Source organism: Poeciliopsis prolifica, unplaced genomic scaffold (genome assembly GCF_027474105.1).
Source record: "Poeciliopsis prolifica strain line A6 unplaced genomic scaffold, Auburn_PproV2 SCAFFOLD001, whole genome shotgun sequence".
NCBI lineage: Eukaryota > Metazoa > Chordata > Actinopteri > Cyprinodontiformes > Poeciliidae > Poeciliopsis > Poeciliopsis prolifica.
This window is the reverse complement of record NW_026562376.1, coordinates 15,700,765-15,716,052: the sequence shown is the minus strand read 5'-3', so window position 1 is coordinate 15,716,052 and position 15,288 is coordinate 15,700,765. Positions and strand designations below refer to the sequence as shown.

The window sequence follows — 15,288 nt, the reverse complement described above, 5'->3', positions numbered from 1 at the left end:
TTTTTAATAACCGCTGGATGAGTCCATGACTGTCCTCCACCTCACATCCCTGTTGGTGCTGTAGCCTCAGTCCTTTTATATCAGCTGCACTGACATAAAATTCAGTGCAGTTGCATTTTATAGGAACAGAACTATCAGAAGTACTGATAGTTCTGTTCCTGCTGAACAGGTGTTCGTAGTTCTGTTCCTATCAGGAATTTGAAGCTGTTTCTTTTGCTTCACAAACTTAATTGGTGATTATGTTACTGACTGCACAATTACCTTGGAGAGAGATTTTTATATGCTATCCTGGGTTGAAAAGATTTCCTGTTAATAAAATAAAGGAAATGTGCTCAGATTTATTGTTTTTTTATGATGTGTGTTTTTTTCTTCCATTCCTAATATCCACATTTTGTTGTTAAAAAACAGTGTTTGATTGATCTTAAGATGTGTAGAAGTGTAGAATTTTTAAATCAACTGAATGGCTTTTTATGATATGTTTTCCAGCACATATATAAAAAAAACAAGATTTGAAACATCATCACATGCTTAATAAGCCTGGTCCACCAGGTCCAGATTTAATTAAATATAGAACTTAAACCACAATATTCTCTACTACTGGTTTTAGTAGTGAAAACATAACGTCGTAGGGTGTAAAAAATATGAATATTTTTCTAGATAAAAAGCCTATTATATGCCAGTTAATTTATATATGTAGACGAAAACATGAAATTGTTTACAGGTTTGCTGATTGGCCCGAACAAAGTTCTACAATAGGAATCCAAGTCAGTGGGAGAAAGTCCAGACTATCTGAACAAGATTTTAATCAAGCTGAGTTGCACAGGAAGGCTGTGGTCAGGCTATAATTAACAGGAACCACATTAAGGTTTACTAATAGGTGAATAATCAATACATGGCATTTACACAGTGAGTAAACAAGTTATGGTCAGCCTTGTGATTCAGTTCACCATGAGAAAGGCCCTGGATTTTTTAAGTGATTCATACTCAGACCATGAGAGCAGCTTCTTCAACCTCAACCATGCGGCAGCAGTGAATCAAATATGTCCTCTAAATATTACTGAGTTTGCCATTGGTAAGAAAATGAATACTCCATGTCCACCACGTTATTGGTGAGTGAACAAAGGACTTGAACTTATTATTTAATTTGGCAAGATAGTTAAAGTTCAGACATTATCAATAATAGTTCTCTTGCATGTAGCAGGAGAATATCATATTACTTTGAGTTTGTTGAGAAGGTAAATCTGTGGAACAAGAGTCTGCATAATTTAGTGAATTTAGTGGTTTAAAACATCTCAAACTATAAAAGTTCATACCAGTTCATAGAGCTGAACTAAAGATGGTGGAATGGTTAAGTACCTGTCCTTTCGTGGTCTTGTGTTTAAAAATATCACAGAAAGATTCATGATCAGCTGATCAACCTAATCAGATAATGAGTCAGATACTGCAGGCTAAATCTAATTAGCTTGTTTGCTTTTCAGAAATCCCAAATTTGCATTTTTTACTAAAACAAGCTGATGGTATCATGAAATAGTTCTTCAATAGGTAAGAAAGCACAAAAAAATGATGTGCAGCACCTTGTGATCTCAACCCATTATTTAATCAGAGTGAATATATCAAATTGCAGTTGTTATCACAATATCAATATGTGCAGTAATGTAATTGTAAAGGACTGCTTGGATGAACTATAAGTTAGATCATTATGCATTGACTTTGCATCTACATATCAGTGTTTGGTCAGTCAAACTGAGTTTTACAAATTCTGTCAAACACGTAAAATACAGCATTCAGTCACTGATATGTCAAATTTCACAGACAGTAGTAAAGATACCATAAAAACAAAAAATACTGGATGGAGGAAATTGCAAAGTACTTACAAGCAAATGTGTTTTTGCAATGTTCATCAATATTGTAATTTTTATTTTTTCTTGTCAGATCCACACCCAAAACTCTCTCTGGTGCAATTTATACGTAGGTATAAACTGAGCCCTTACCTCTAGAGTTGGTAGCCATGTCTGCCACCTTCTGAAAGGCATCTAAAAAGGCCACAGCTGCCAGAATAGTGGTCCTGTAAACACAAAGACACATGTTCACTGTACTCTGACTGCACAGAGAGTCTGTAAACATTGCATAAGAGTTTTCACCAATGTCGGTCACTGTTCACCAGGCCAATGTCTCACCTGAGTTGAGAGTGCAGCTTTGTCGCCTTGGCACTGAAATCTTCCCACACGGGGTAGGAGCTCTGTTGAGAAAACAAAATGGAAAGGTTTGCCAGTACCTGAGCAAGGACATCACAGTGCAAAAGCACACTCTGTTAAACACACACAATAAGTACATGTTGGGAGTTTATGAAGACATAATGTTCCATCACGGGGAGAAAGTCTGGAGCAACATGATAAAACGTTCATTTAAACGGACAGATTTTAATCTGTGAAAGGCTGCGAAAAGTCAGAGAGCGTGGCTCCTTCCCACAGACCTCGAAACAAGCTGAAATACAACCTGAACTTTTTGATTTGTCTTGAAAAGTTTCAGCCATACGTCTGTCTTCTTACATAAGTTCACACTGAACCTCTTTATATCAGTTTCTACGTCCTGGCGGGATGGACTTGTCTTTGAAAAATCTGGATTAGATTTACCTCTGGATAATCACACTCTGCCTTGAGCTAGAAGTGCAGAAGCCAAACATAAAACACATTCAGGGCTAGATCCCATTAAAGCAATAGCTTGAGCCCTGGAGTAAAGAGAGGAAAGGCATAACCCCTGTGTGCCTCTTTAATGGAGATGAGCCAAAAAAACAGGGTTACAAGTTCTGACTATATATAGCCAAGAGGCAATCTGGGAAGTGTCTCGCTCCTCATCGTTTCTGGTGCAACCTCTGTTCTGGCAATGACAGAGGTTAACTCCCAGCTTTCCTTGGATTTCTCTATGACAGTGATTTAGGAGATATCCTCTTCGAAAAACCTACAAAAATAAAACTTCGCTGAACGCCTTCTGGGCTTTCTGTTCATGCTTATCTTCAACAGGTGCCTCATTAGTTTGTAAGGTCTGTGGCTCCCAGGGCAGGAGGGACTCGCTGCCCAAACAGCTGAGAAACCAGGGTTAAAGACTTGGGCAAAGACATGCACAGCATCCGGAGGGGACTGATGTTTTTTGTTTTTTTTCTCGTGTTCATTCACACCGCAATGACTTCAGGGAAGTGGATGGAAAGGTATACATTAGATGAAGAGAAAGAGGCTGCACCTCCCTCATCAGTCACTGAAGGGTGAGGGTAAAATCGTTATCCTTGGTCCTCAAGGACAAAATCGAAAGCTTTCACTCCGGAACATGCAGAGGCATGTAATCAAAATGTGCCACTCGGATCTCATCGAATTGCTGATCTAATTCAGATGAGTCACCGCTGTCATCACTTCATCCTTTCACCGACTGTTCCATCACCTCCCACTCCTCTTTCATTTCTTTCCCTTTCAGCTTCGTCAGACTGTTATATAACTAACAGGGAACGGTCGTATCAAAATATTAGAGGGATGGTTAAGGATTTTTAAGTTGATATCAATTTTGACAGCACATCTGTTGCCATTTTGGATTTACTTTGGTTTTAGGTGATTAAATCTTACAACGTTTTACCGAAACTAATGTAAATGTAGTCGATTAAAAGCTATTTAACATTTTTAAGGGAAACATTTTTAAATACCTATGTGGAATTTCTTAAGTTGAACTGAGCACAACACTGTTGATGTCTACTTAACCAGTTTTAGATTAACTTTTAGCAGCCCAACACTCTTCAGTGTGAACGACGATCTAACAGCCAGCATCTTTATTTGCGTGATGTTTACCTGGATTCAGATGACCTTTGACTTTTGCATGCTGAACTTCAGAGACTTAAAGGGATAGCTGTTAAATGTAGATTTTGTCAAATGCCACATTTAAAAAGTCTGGTCAGATCTAAAATAGTTTTTCACACTGATTACAGATTCCTCAAAGCACCATTTATAACTTTGCTTTGCAAAAACAAGAAAAAAAAAAGATAGTCCAGTGTCTTACTTGAGAACTCATTAATATGTGTCATCTCTTTTCATTAGCTGCATGTATTGTTAGACCCCTGGTAATTTACCCAGAATCCATCATTACTTATATAGCAGGTTGGAATTGAGCTTTCTCTGTGAAAAGAACAATGTTTTCTTTGAAATTATTTACTGTAAAACTAACTGCATGACAGAAAAGCAAAGAGGAATAAAATACAAAAATAAGACAGCAGTCTGAGTGAATCTTTTTCTATTGAATTTGATCTTGTTTTACTTCACTATGAGGCAGTTAGACTAACCATAAATGTTTGACATCTTTCAACACATGGAAATCCATGCCATACAAAGACCTACCTCCACCTGCCACGTGAATAATCATTGGCATCTTTATAAATAACTGTCCAATGCACTCACCAGTTTAAAGGCTTATGGGATCATTTTCTTATAAACCATTATGATGTTTTAGTCTGGAGTTTTTTTTTTCAGCTTCAGGCTCCAGGACAAACTAATCTGAATTTATGTTTGACAAAGAAGCCAAGAGAGTTGCCTAGTAAAAGTAAAGATTAACTGCTGCCCCTCTTAAGTCTGTAAAGTTCAGTTCACGTGAGGTACAGGTTGTCTGAGTTCTACAAGTGAACTGCACAAGTTTCATGTAAATAAGATGACTCAACGCCTCGTCGTTGTTCACTATCAAGAAGCAAACGGTGATCGGTAGAGCATGCCTCTATTGCCGGGCTCACAGCAGTGCAATGAGGTCAGACCTTTTTTTCTCAGACACCGGACAGCGATACTGTGCTGACTAAGGGCTTCAGCCTCATTCATCTGTGCTGCCTATCAATACACAGACTGCCTCTCTCTGAGAGCTAGCATCTCTCTGACCCTAGCATGAGCACCACACCACACAAAAGAGAAATGTAGGGAACTAAATCAGAGCAGCCAATAGCTGAAGGGTGATTTCGTCTGAGCCTGATGAATGATCGTCTCTGAAAATAGCCTGGCCCAACGGTACGAAGGTCCCTTGAGCTCTGGATCGATAAGAAACGCACCACTGAGGCAGAACGCACAACTTGATGTTTCGTTCGTTTGCAGTGCTGAGCGCTTTGCTCATGCGAGTCCCAGACAATGAGAAGGCAGGGAGCTGCCTGCAGGCCTGATGGATATGTTCACACTTTCCATCTGTTGTCAGGAACAACAACAGACCACCCTGGTACAACTTCCTTAATTTCATTCCCCTCCCCCAGCGCGCACACACACACACACACACACACACACACACACACACACACACACACACACACCCACACACACACACACACTTGCATCTCAGTAAGTCCTCCTAATATCACTAAAAAGATGAGAACTTGTTCCTTACAAGTTATCTGCGAGATGAGTCAGTTAAACATCTGAGGTCAAAGGTTTGCCTGAGCCACTAAGCAGCATCTTGTGAAGGTAGTGATTTACCGACACAAGGCCAAACACCAGGAAGCACAATCGATAACTTCTCATGCCTGTTACTCCTCAAGAGGACGAGGTGATGAAACTGTTATTTCCTTTCAGAGAGTCCTACCCAGATTAGGATAAAGAGGGAGCAATTGTCTGGGGTCAAATGTCACACAGTCCTTGTGTTGTGACAACAGAAAATGACGTGTCCATCTTACACTTTACTAAAAGAATAGAAGAACTCTTTGGGTTTGTGTCAGGACCACTGGAGCAACTCCATTAGGCATTTTCTTTGGCATACGACAGAATGATGCTTTCATCTGAGCAGTTTGTGTTTGGTAAACAGGTTGGTACTCCGGGCTGGACTGTTGTGGCAACCACTTGCCTGACGGACCTGCTGAACATTATGCAAATATTACACAAAGGGAAACGTTTCATCCCTCAGCCTGTCCTGCAGCGGTGTTCCGTGTTGGGATGTGGGGGGAGGACCCGGTGAAACAGACAAAGGCAGTAAAAAGAAAAAAAAAAGAAAAGAAAAAATAATTATATGCGTCTGCTTGGCCACCGTGCAGCCACAAAGGTCAGATCGAAACCTCCAGAAGAGCCGAGTATCTGCGTGTTTACCTTCATGTCGTTCACGATGGCCTGGAATAATCCACCCAGCGCTCCGCACTCCTTCTCCACAGACTCCATGGTGTCCGGAACAAATAAGAAAAAAAAAAGAAAAGAAAGAAAGCTCGCAGAACCAGTCCGGGGGATGCCGAGGCTCAGCTTTGTTCACTCATTAAACACGTCGATGCCGGTTTCGATCATCAGAGGACGCGAAGCCACACGGCCAGCCAGCCAGCAGCTCGCGGAGCGCACGAACAAAAACAAATGTGCGGCTCGGGGCCACCGGCTGCTGCTCCGACACGTTCCGTCCGCGTCTCTCCGCTCGGCGGCTCCGGGAGGGCTGGAGCTTTTCTGGCTGGGACTAAAGCCGCCGGAAAACGTGGAGGGCGCATGCAATGTGGCTCCTCATAATGAGCGCAAATAACGCAGGGCGCACAGTTTCGGGTGGCTGTGGGGGGGGGGGGTCGAGGGCAGGACCAGGGGCAACGACACAACGGGAGACGGGATCAATCGCAAGGGGGAGCGAAGGGGGAACGCGGAGACGCGCTCTGTTGTTAATAGCGGAGCAGATGTCTCGGAGATGGAGTCTCCCGTAATTCGATCCATGGGAATGGAAAAGGGGCAGGTCTTTTTTTTTTCCTGGGTGAGGAGGAGGGGACAGGGAGGAACACCCTCCTCCAGCCCTCCTTTCACCCGACGCAAACAAAAGTAAAACCCTGTTCTCTTAGGGAACATTTTCCTGACATATGCAAAGCAGGATTTCCTCGGTTTTATGTGTGCAGGAGCAGGCGGCTGATAACGCCCAGCTCTGCCTCGCTTCCCTTTATTCTCGAACCTGTTAAAAGACAAAGTGGCGCACTGGATCATTCACAACAAGAGAGGCGTTGATGACTTTCAAGTTTTGTAAAAAAACAAACAAAAAAACAACAAAAAAAGTAATAATAATAATAATAATAATTAAAAATGTTTTATTAAATACATTAATACCCATGTTATGCATATTATGCCGCTTACATAACTAAAAATTATGAACAAAAAATGTTGATTAAAAGTAATTTATACTGTGCATTTGTTTCACATCGAGGAAGTTTGTTGATTTCCTGCAAAGGACTCACCCTGAGCATCTCTCAGCTCTAGCACACGGCTCATTTTCTTAAGATTTAAATGTTTGGCTCCTGGGTTGTGACAAGTTGAAAACACATAATTACTTCTCCAGCCTTGATAGTGCATAAAATGTTGAATGCATCCCAAACTGTTTATACTGCAATTGGGAGAAGTTAGACTTCCATCCACCATTCTGTCCATTGGAGCTCTCTTACCAAGCACAATCTTGGGGGAATAATCTCAAAGACACACATCCCTGTCAAAATAGCAGGTTTGTGACACTTGTTACACCGAGAACATGATAAATCCTTCCCACACGTTTTTGAGTTGTAATTTGGAAACAAACTGCTTTTATTCTTCTCAAATTTGGATGTGTGGTCAGCTTGTTGTGGATTTGAAGAACCAGAAATAAAGGACTGAAATAATGTTACAATGATCAGTAATAATGGTATAGAGGCATCTGTATTTAGTGCAGCACCACATGCTCAATTGGACATGTCGTGGTAAAGAAAAATAATTGCCAGGAAAAGGTGGAACAATTGGCACCAGCATTGCTGGTTTTGATACCAGCAATAGTATCAAAACCAGATATTTTTTATCTAATTATACACTGAGTGAATATGGGGCAAATGGTCACAAAAACACTTTATTATTATTATTATTATTATTATTATTATTATTATTATTATTATTATTATTATTATTATTATTATTATTATTATTATTATTATTATTATTGTGGGATGGTAACACTGAAGGAACTGTAGTCATTTCCAAATAGATCTGGTTGTTTTCTTTCATTTCTGGAACCAAAGAATTTTTTGGACAACCATTCTCTCTGGTTTTGGATGTTACAGCTAGAAGGATTTTTTATTTTTTTAAACGATGCTTTTTTATTTTGGGGGCATTTTTAATGATGCATAACCATAGCAACAAGATGATTTGGAACTGGGAGCAGCTGCACAGGAGCTGGTCTGCCTGCCTTCTCACCCTTCTAATTGGGTTAGAAGGGATCCAGCGCAGAGAAGGACAGTGGATGGAGAAAATTCAGGCCTTGTCTTACATTGCTCATGAAGCTGGATGCCATGGTACCTCTGGAGATTGAAGTGCAAAGGATTTTGAGCATCTTCTTCCTCAAACTGTGATTCAACAATAGAGTATTTTCAGTAAGAGGCTTCTAGGATTTGCAGTGATACAGACTGCTACGTGACAGGCCTAATTACAACTTGCACTTGTTACTGAACCAGGCTGGTTTTAGTGACTCCCCATCTGGGGAGGTTTGCTTCTCAGCTTATGATGAGATTGATTCTTTTCTTTTTGATTTATCTGCGTCTGGGAGGTTTGCATGTTTAGCAACGACAATACAGATTCTCTTTCTTTCGATTCTTCCCGGCTGGGGAAGTTAGCTTTGAAGCAGAAAACTTCAAGTCTGAAGACTTGAGTTTAGTTGTAAAGAAGACGACATTTGGTGCCAGTATGCATGAAGAAAGCACAGGCCCAGGGAATGATCTATCCGAACTTCTAGAAGAACAAAGTTGCCTGTCTGAAGAAGTTTCTTTTCAAGACTTTGCTGCAAACAAAACAGCAAGAAATGAGGAAAGTTGGTTTTCTCTTCTAAAAGGCTACGTATGGGGATCAGTGTTCTTACTATTATTTTATTTGCCTTTATTTGTCATTCCTTGGGTTATTATATACAATTATGAGTTTTTATTTTTTCTTTCTATTTTTCTTTTTGCCTTCTTTTTATTTTTAGCTATAGTCATTGATTCTGAAGGAATTACGACATAAAATGTGTTTTCTTACCTTGAAAAGTACATATGGGGACCATTGATGTTAAAATTATTTTATTTGTGCTTATCTGGAGCTTTCTCGCTTTTTATATACTACGGTGGTTTTACCATTTTTGCTTATCTTTTTGTCTTCTTTTTTTAATTTTATCTTTATTTATTCTCAAGAAACTATCACTCAGACATGGTCTTAGGCATCTACATCACAAAATCAACTCTAACATTTGAAAGAAGGTGCACAAGTAGACCATTGCCTTATGACAGAAAAAATCAAAAATGCAACTACATTCCTTGAGAAAGATTATAAGGTAAGGAGTAAAATTGAGTGTGAGAGAAGAAGTAAAATTGTATAAATAATTATAGAATATGGCTATCTTAGGAGAGTGGATTGTAGGAAAGGTTCAAACAAGTTTGATCTTCAGAAATGAAATCAGATCTTTTAGGTTTAACATAGTCTACCCAAATCTGCTACTACTTACTGAATTGTTCAGTCTTGTGATTGAGAGACTGTTATTTTTTCAATTATATACATGTTAAACGTTATGTCAATGCAGTCATCTAAGGTTGGTTCGTCCTGTGATAACCATTTTCTTGTAATGTTTTTCTTACTCGCTGCTAATAAAATAGTCATCAGATTTTTGTTACTTTTTGAAGCTTCTTGGGAAATTATCCCAAAATACATGAGCTTGAACTCCAAAGGAATGTTCTGCTTAAAAATATATTTTAAGGCACTATTGATCTCTTTCCAATAATCTTTTATAATTGGGAAGTCCAAATATGTTCCCTTCCCACACAAGAGAACAGTTGTTGTAGAACAGAAATATCTGCAACATATTTTTACATTTTGAGTAAGTAAGAATGTAAAAATATTCTTACTCAAAATGTAAAATGAATTCTACACAAAATAAAAATCTGCTGTGTTCTACAATTGTGTGAACTTAGAGGTGGAGTTGCTGAATCAATGTCTTTTCTCTCAAACGAAACATCAAAGTCTGGATAAACTCTATCAGATCCTCCTGAGAGAATGTGTTGGTCTGAAGGAACAACAAACCTAGAACTTTTGGGCATCATTCCCAAAATGTACGTTTAGCCTAAATAAGCATTGGGAATCTCAGAAAGTGCATACTTCACACCGTGACACGTGGTGGTGGCAGCATCAAAGTAGGCAGTTACTTTTCCCTAAACCTGGGTCTTTGTCGAGGTGAGAAATTGTTAGCAATTTGTTTTGACCCCAAATCTGATAGAAAGACGTGTAACACTCCTAGTGATGAAGTGAACTCCCAGTGGTAAAATGATTTTTTTTTTCATTTTACCAACATCAAATTGAGTCCAAGCATACATCCAAATCAAAAGAAGATTGACTTCATGAGAACTCTTGTAAAGAAAGGAACATGTTATGAAGTCAAGATGTGGCATGCTGATAGAATCCCACCAAATGAAATTATCAAGCCATTCAACCCACCAATCTGGGTCACATTCATGCGACGTTTAGAATTTCATGATAAGCTCCACCTTCAGGGAGAGTAATAGGCAGCCAGGCTCAGTCCGTTCTATATTTTACAGACAAACATCACTGCTCTTTTACGACACGTCCATAAGGTCACCACACAGCATTCCCAACTAACATCCTGTCTGCCCTGTACATCTGCCATACACACTTTCCTCCATCATTCATCGGCTTTATTTTTAAACCACAAGATGAATGTCGATGCAGAGCAGAACTTAAAAATATCCACAGGCATTCTCACCATAGAATTTAGTCTTCAGACTACAATTTTAATTCAAACTTGTTGGTGAATCTATTATTGTCGTACCATGGCTCTCTTTTGTCGCATCACCCTTTCGGCGTTCCCTCCCTATGGGAGGGAACGTCACCAATGTTTATTTACGAACCAATTACATGATCAGCATATGATACCCTTTGTTCTTCCTAAACAGTAGGGAAAAACTGCCTCTGCTCTGGGTATTTTTGGAGAAACAAGATACACCACTTTCTGTCATAGGAGAGAACTTAAACAATAGTAAAGCAATAAACACTCAATACTGCAGAAGCAAAAAGAATCTAAGAATAACCCAAACAAAAACAGAATCATGCTATCATTTTATTAACTTGTGGAAACTAGATTTAGCAACTGTGTCTGGTTTGGTAACTCCTGTCTGCCCACGTGGACAGACTGGGACCGGAGCCTCGTCTCTCTGTGCTCTCACCACAGGGCTAACTGGCATCCCTGCGAAAGCAGCTATAAAACAGAAAATATCCTCTCACAGATGATGACATTCCTCGCCACCGCCGTCAAGCCCCTCTCTTGGAAAAAAGGGGGTCTGTTCTGTTCTCTTCCACACCACCGATGTGTTTGCAAGAGAGGCTTTTTTTTGTTTTGTTTTGTTTAAATTCAGGATGGATTTTAGTTAGGAAAGTATGCAAAGGTTTCTGTTTTGCCTCTCTTTTTCTCTAGTAAGCCTGAACAACTGAAAGCAATCATCAGTCCTAAACACATCAAGCTGAGCAGACCCACAAGACTTTGGAGGGTTATATAACTCTGTGTGTGAGGGTTTTAGTTTTGGGGTAAGTTTTCATCTGACATTGTGAGTGAATGTTTTTGAGCCTTCTTCCACATTTTGTTTTTCCGTGGTCATCAGTCAGACATTGGGTCAAATACTTAACATCGCAGTAAAAGCATTTCAGACTGCACTCATTCTGTTTTATAGATTTTGCCATCTTACCACCACAGACCTCAAAGTACTTTATTGGGATTTTATTTGATACACCAACACAAAGTGGGTAATTATTGCAAGTTGGGAGAAAAAAACGCACTACATATCAGCATCAACATAAGTATCTACAGATGTTTGTTATTTTTCAGCATATCGTATCAGTCCAAAAAAATAAAACCAATGTTTCTTATTTTTTTCCATCTTGCTGCCAATTATGTTTCTGGAAGCGGTAGGAGAGGTAACGTAGTATCTATGTTCAATCAATAACCATACAAGCTTGTATTCCGTCTTTCTTGGGTGGATGTTAAGAAACTTTGTTTGAACCTCGCGGTAAGCTCACCTGTAGGGATTCGTCCAAACCAGGCAGAATGTTCTGGTTCCCTGCAAGAAAAGGACAAACCTCAGTCATGCTAAGCAGGCAGACAGACAGAAGAGAAGTGGATTATTCAACACTGGACATATGTATGTGGCTTAACTTTAGTCCTCTTTTTCCACCACAGATAGCTTGTCACTAAAGGAATTCGCTTATATTGAATAAATCCAAACTGTTGTTCTCCATCTGGAAGGGAACAGCAAACTTTTAACAGCTGACTTTCAAGCACAACCCCATCAATCCTGTTTTTATGTGGGAGTGGAAGATTAAGTTTCTATAACGCTGACAAAATCTGATAAACATTCCTTCAGCCGAATATTAATAAAACTCCTGTTCATCCACAGACTTTAACTATTATTGAAAATCTTCCACGGATCACTGCAATATTGATACTTGTGCAAAACAATTGCAATGATTCCTTGTTATAACTTTTATCAAAGATCTACAAATTGAAGCAATGATTTCACTCCTCTTTTGAACCTGATTTACTGAAAGCGATTTAGGGGGACCATTTAAGGAAATTACATATTGATATTCCTTATTCATTTTATGAAAATGATCTCAAGTCTATTCTAGCCCTGCTCAGTATCCAAGTTTTAAAAGCTGCGGGATTTCCTAACTGTTTTGTTCAGGGACATTGCTACTGCTAGCATCACAAAGTGCTGAAAGATTTTTTAGACAGTCACTGTAGCAAGATGTTGATTTAATTAAGATGTTTTTGTAGGTGAATTGACATAAGAAAGAGAAAGAGAAAGAGAGAGAGAGAAGGTGACTAAAAAGTTAAGACAAAAACAACATATGAAACTAGAGTAACTAAGGGACTAGACATGAAAAGTAAATCTAACTAGAAACATTAAGAAAAGACTGAACCAAAGTGAAACAGAAACATGGCTGACCTAATCAAAGAAAAGGAACACCGAAATTAACAAAACCCAAAACCCTGACATGAACAAAATTACACAAAACAGCTAAGAACAATTATTTTTTACAATAATCAGCTGACTCCTATTATTCTTGTGTCTCAGGAGGGACTGAGAACCTCTTTAACAAAAAAAATGCTTCTGAATGTGATACACACATCCCAGAGGCAATTAAGTTGTCCTTGGAGAACAATTGCAACTTTTGGTATGCACTCTTTATATAGTCTTTTCCACAGGAGTTTTCCAACAACTGTTGGAAAAGTATGGAAATACTAATGTAAACTGAACTGGCCTCCCAAGAGGACTTCAGGGTCCCATTCACTCCTTTGTTGCATCGCCTCTTCTTTGACTTTCATCCACCAGTTTGCTTGGCTGTTCTCATTTTCTGATCTGCACTGGTGTTCCCTCCATTGCAACACTTCCCTCTTGTTTGTGCTTGAAAAATCTCACCACCTATTTTGTCTTTTTCACAGCCATGTTTCAGAATCCAGTGACTGAGGACGTGTTGAGTGTGAGGAGATTTCCTCACTTGTCTGAAAGTTTCGCCGTGTTCTCCCTCGGTGGTTCCTGCTCTCTTAGTGAGAGACTGAAAAACATGCTCTCCCCTGTGTACAAAGACCAGGCCTGTGACTGTACAGAGGCTCAAGTAACAACTGCAGAGGGATGCAGGAGAGAGAGTTTTCCTTTTAAACATGGGGAACAATTGTATCCTGCTCTTTGTAAAATAAGCAAGCAGAAAACTGAAAGTATTCTAGTGGTTCAATTCTATGTCTATGTCAACCAGCAGAATATTAAGAAGTTTGTCATCACTCATCATGGGCATGAATATTACATGAATTTAAGGCTTTTTAAGGCATAATGTAAACAAACCATTATTTCTCAGGGTGTAATGAAACAGTATATAACATTAACAAATGCAAAAAAAAAAAAAAAAAAAAATCTGACATCTCAAGCTTTATTGAGAACACATATACGTATCTCCTTGTCCTTAACCAGATTACAAAAATCACTTTCTGTTCATGATCGTGAACACCCATGTAAAAATATTGATTAAGGAAGTATTAAAACAGCCAGCCAGGCTTTGGCCTGTCATAACCTGCAAACTACTGGAATAATAAGAGTCACACTACATAGCAGTTTGCATCAGCATCCACTGACAGGTTACTGATCATGAACAAAACTTTTCTGATGTGATGAAGCAGCGATTTTGGTGTATGCCCATAAAAGAAGAGGTATGTATAGATGAGCCAATCATAGGTGTTTACACCAGGTGCGAAGCATGGTGATGGCAGCATCATGGTGAGCGTCTGAGGATCGGCCTTACTGGATCCTCAAATGAACAGCCAACACTGATTCAGCTGGGTGCTACAACTAGACAGCTGTCCCAAACACACATCAAATCTGCTCTTAAAATAGGTAAAACATGTTATTGCAAAGCTTCTAGAAGGACAAAAAGGTGTGAGGTTTCTTCACAAATTGCTAATAAATATTCATGTAAATATTTGTGGGAATACATTTGTTTATTTGAGCCTGTAAGTCTAATTTCAAATGTGTAATTTAGAGAAAAATAGCACAAAAAATTATACATGGCTAAAGTTGCATTTACTAATATTATCATTCAATTTCAACATTCATGCAATCTGTTCAAATGGATCCTTAAGATGAATATAAACCCTGTGTTAACATGCTGTTCCTCCACATGATCTTTAGATTGATAATGCAGAACCACACTGACATTTTTGAACCAAATTAACATTCACATATCTTTAAATATCTAACGTTACATTTCAGAGCTTCAAAAAATATATTAGCATGGACAGCAAGCTGACAGCTTTTTGCTTCACCTCCAGGCAAACATTTCAGTCAGTTTATCTCTGGTGAGTCCTTGAATCAGTATCTCCAGCAAGGACGTGACAGAGCAAATTATCTGGGTGATAAAAAGCCTCTCACTCCTGACATTCCGCTGTGATTCATTTCAATACAACCTGATGCTCTCTGATGAGGATAACGATAGGGGCTGCAGGTTCAAGTGTGTTTATCGCCTCTTCAGCTATCAACGTTTCTGTCTTTGTGGAGAGAAAAGACATTCCCAGGCTCACCCCTGTTATATTAATCTTTCTGAATTTGGTATGCAGAGGAATGAAAATTGACTGCGAGCACATCCAAGAGTCCAAGATGACTGTGTGGATCGTACCATAGCGAGATTTGCAGAGATGTGCCTCCCTCCCACACACATAAAATAAACACAGTTATAACTGACATTCCAGACTAAGAAAGGAGAGTGACCCGGGTCAGATCACTGTTTGAGCATTGCTGCC

The 15,288-nt window shown here is 39.2% G+C and overlaps 1 protein-coding gene across 4 annotated transcripts in view; it reads right to left on the bottom strand.

The window, feature by feature from the left end:
- The window catches only part of mtss1la (MTSS I-BAR domain containing 2a), a 32,134-nt gene extending 25,480 nt beyond the window's left edge, over positions 1–6,654 (bottom strand). For all 4 annotated transcript variants that reach the window (XM_055034147.1, XM_055034156.1, XM_055034165.1 and 1 more), the window contains exons 1-3: positions 6,084–6,654; positions 2,178–2,239; positions 1,992–2,065 (exon numbers count right to left, since the gene is read on the bottom strand). In XM_055034147.1, the coding sequence (XP_054890122.1) occupies positions 1,992–2,065; positions 2,178–2,239; positions 6,084–6,152 (205 nt within the window). In that variant the 5' untranslated portion in view covers positions 6,153–6,654. The remainder of the gene's footprint in view (positions 1–1,991; positions 2,066–2,177; positions 2,240–6,083) is intronic.
- Between the last annotated feature and the right edge of the window lie 8,634 nt (positions 6,655–15,288).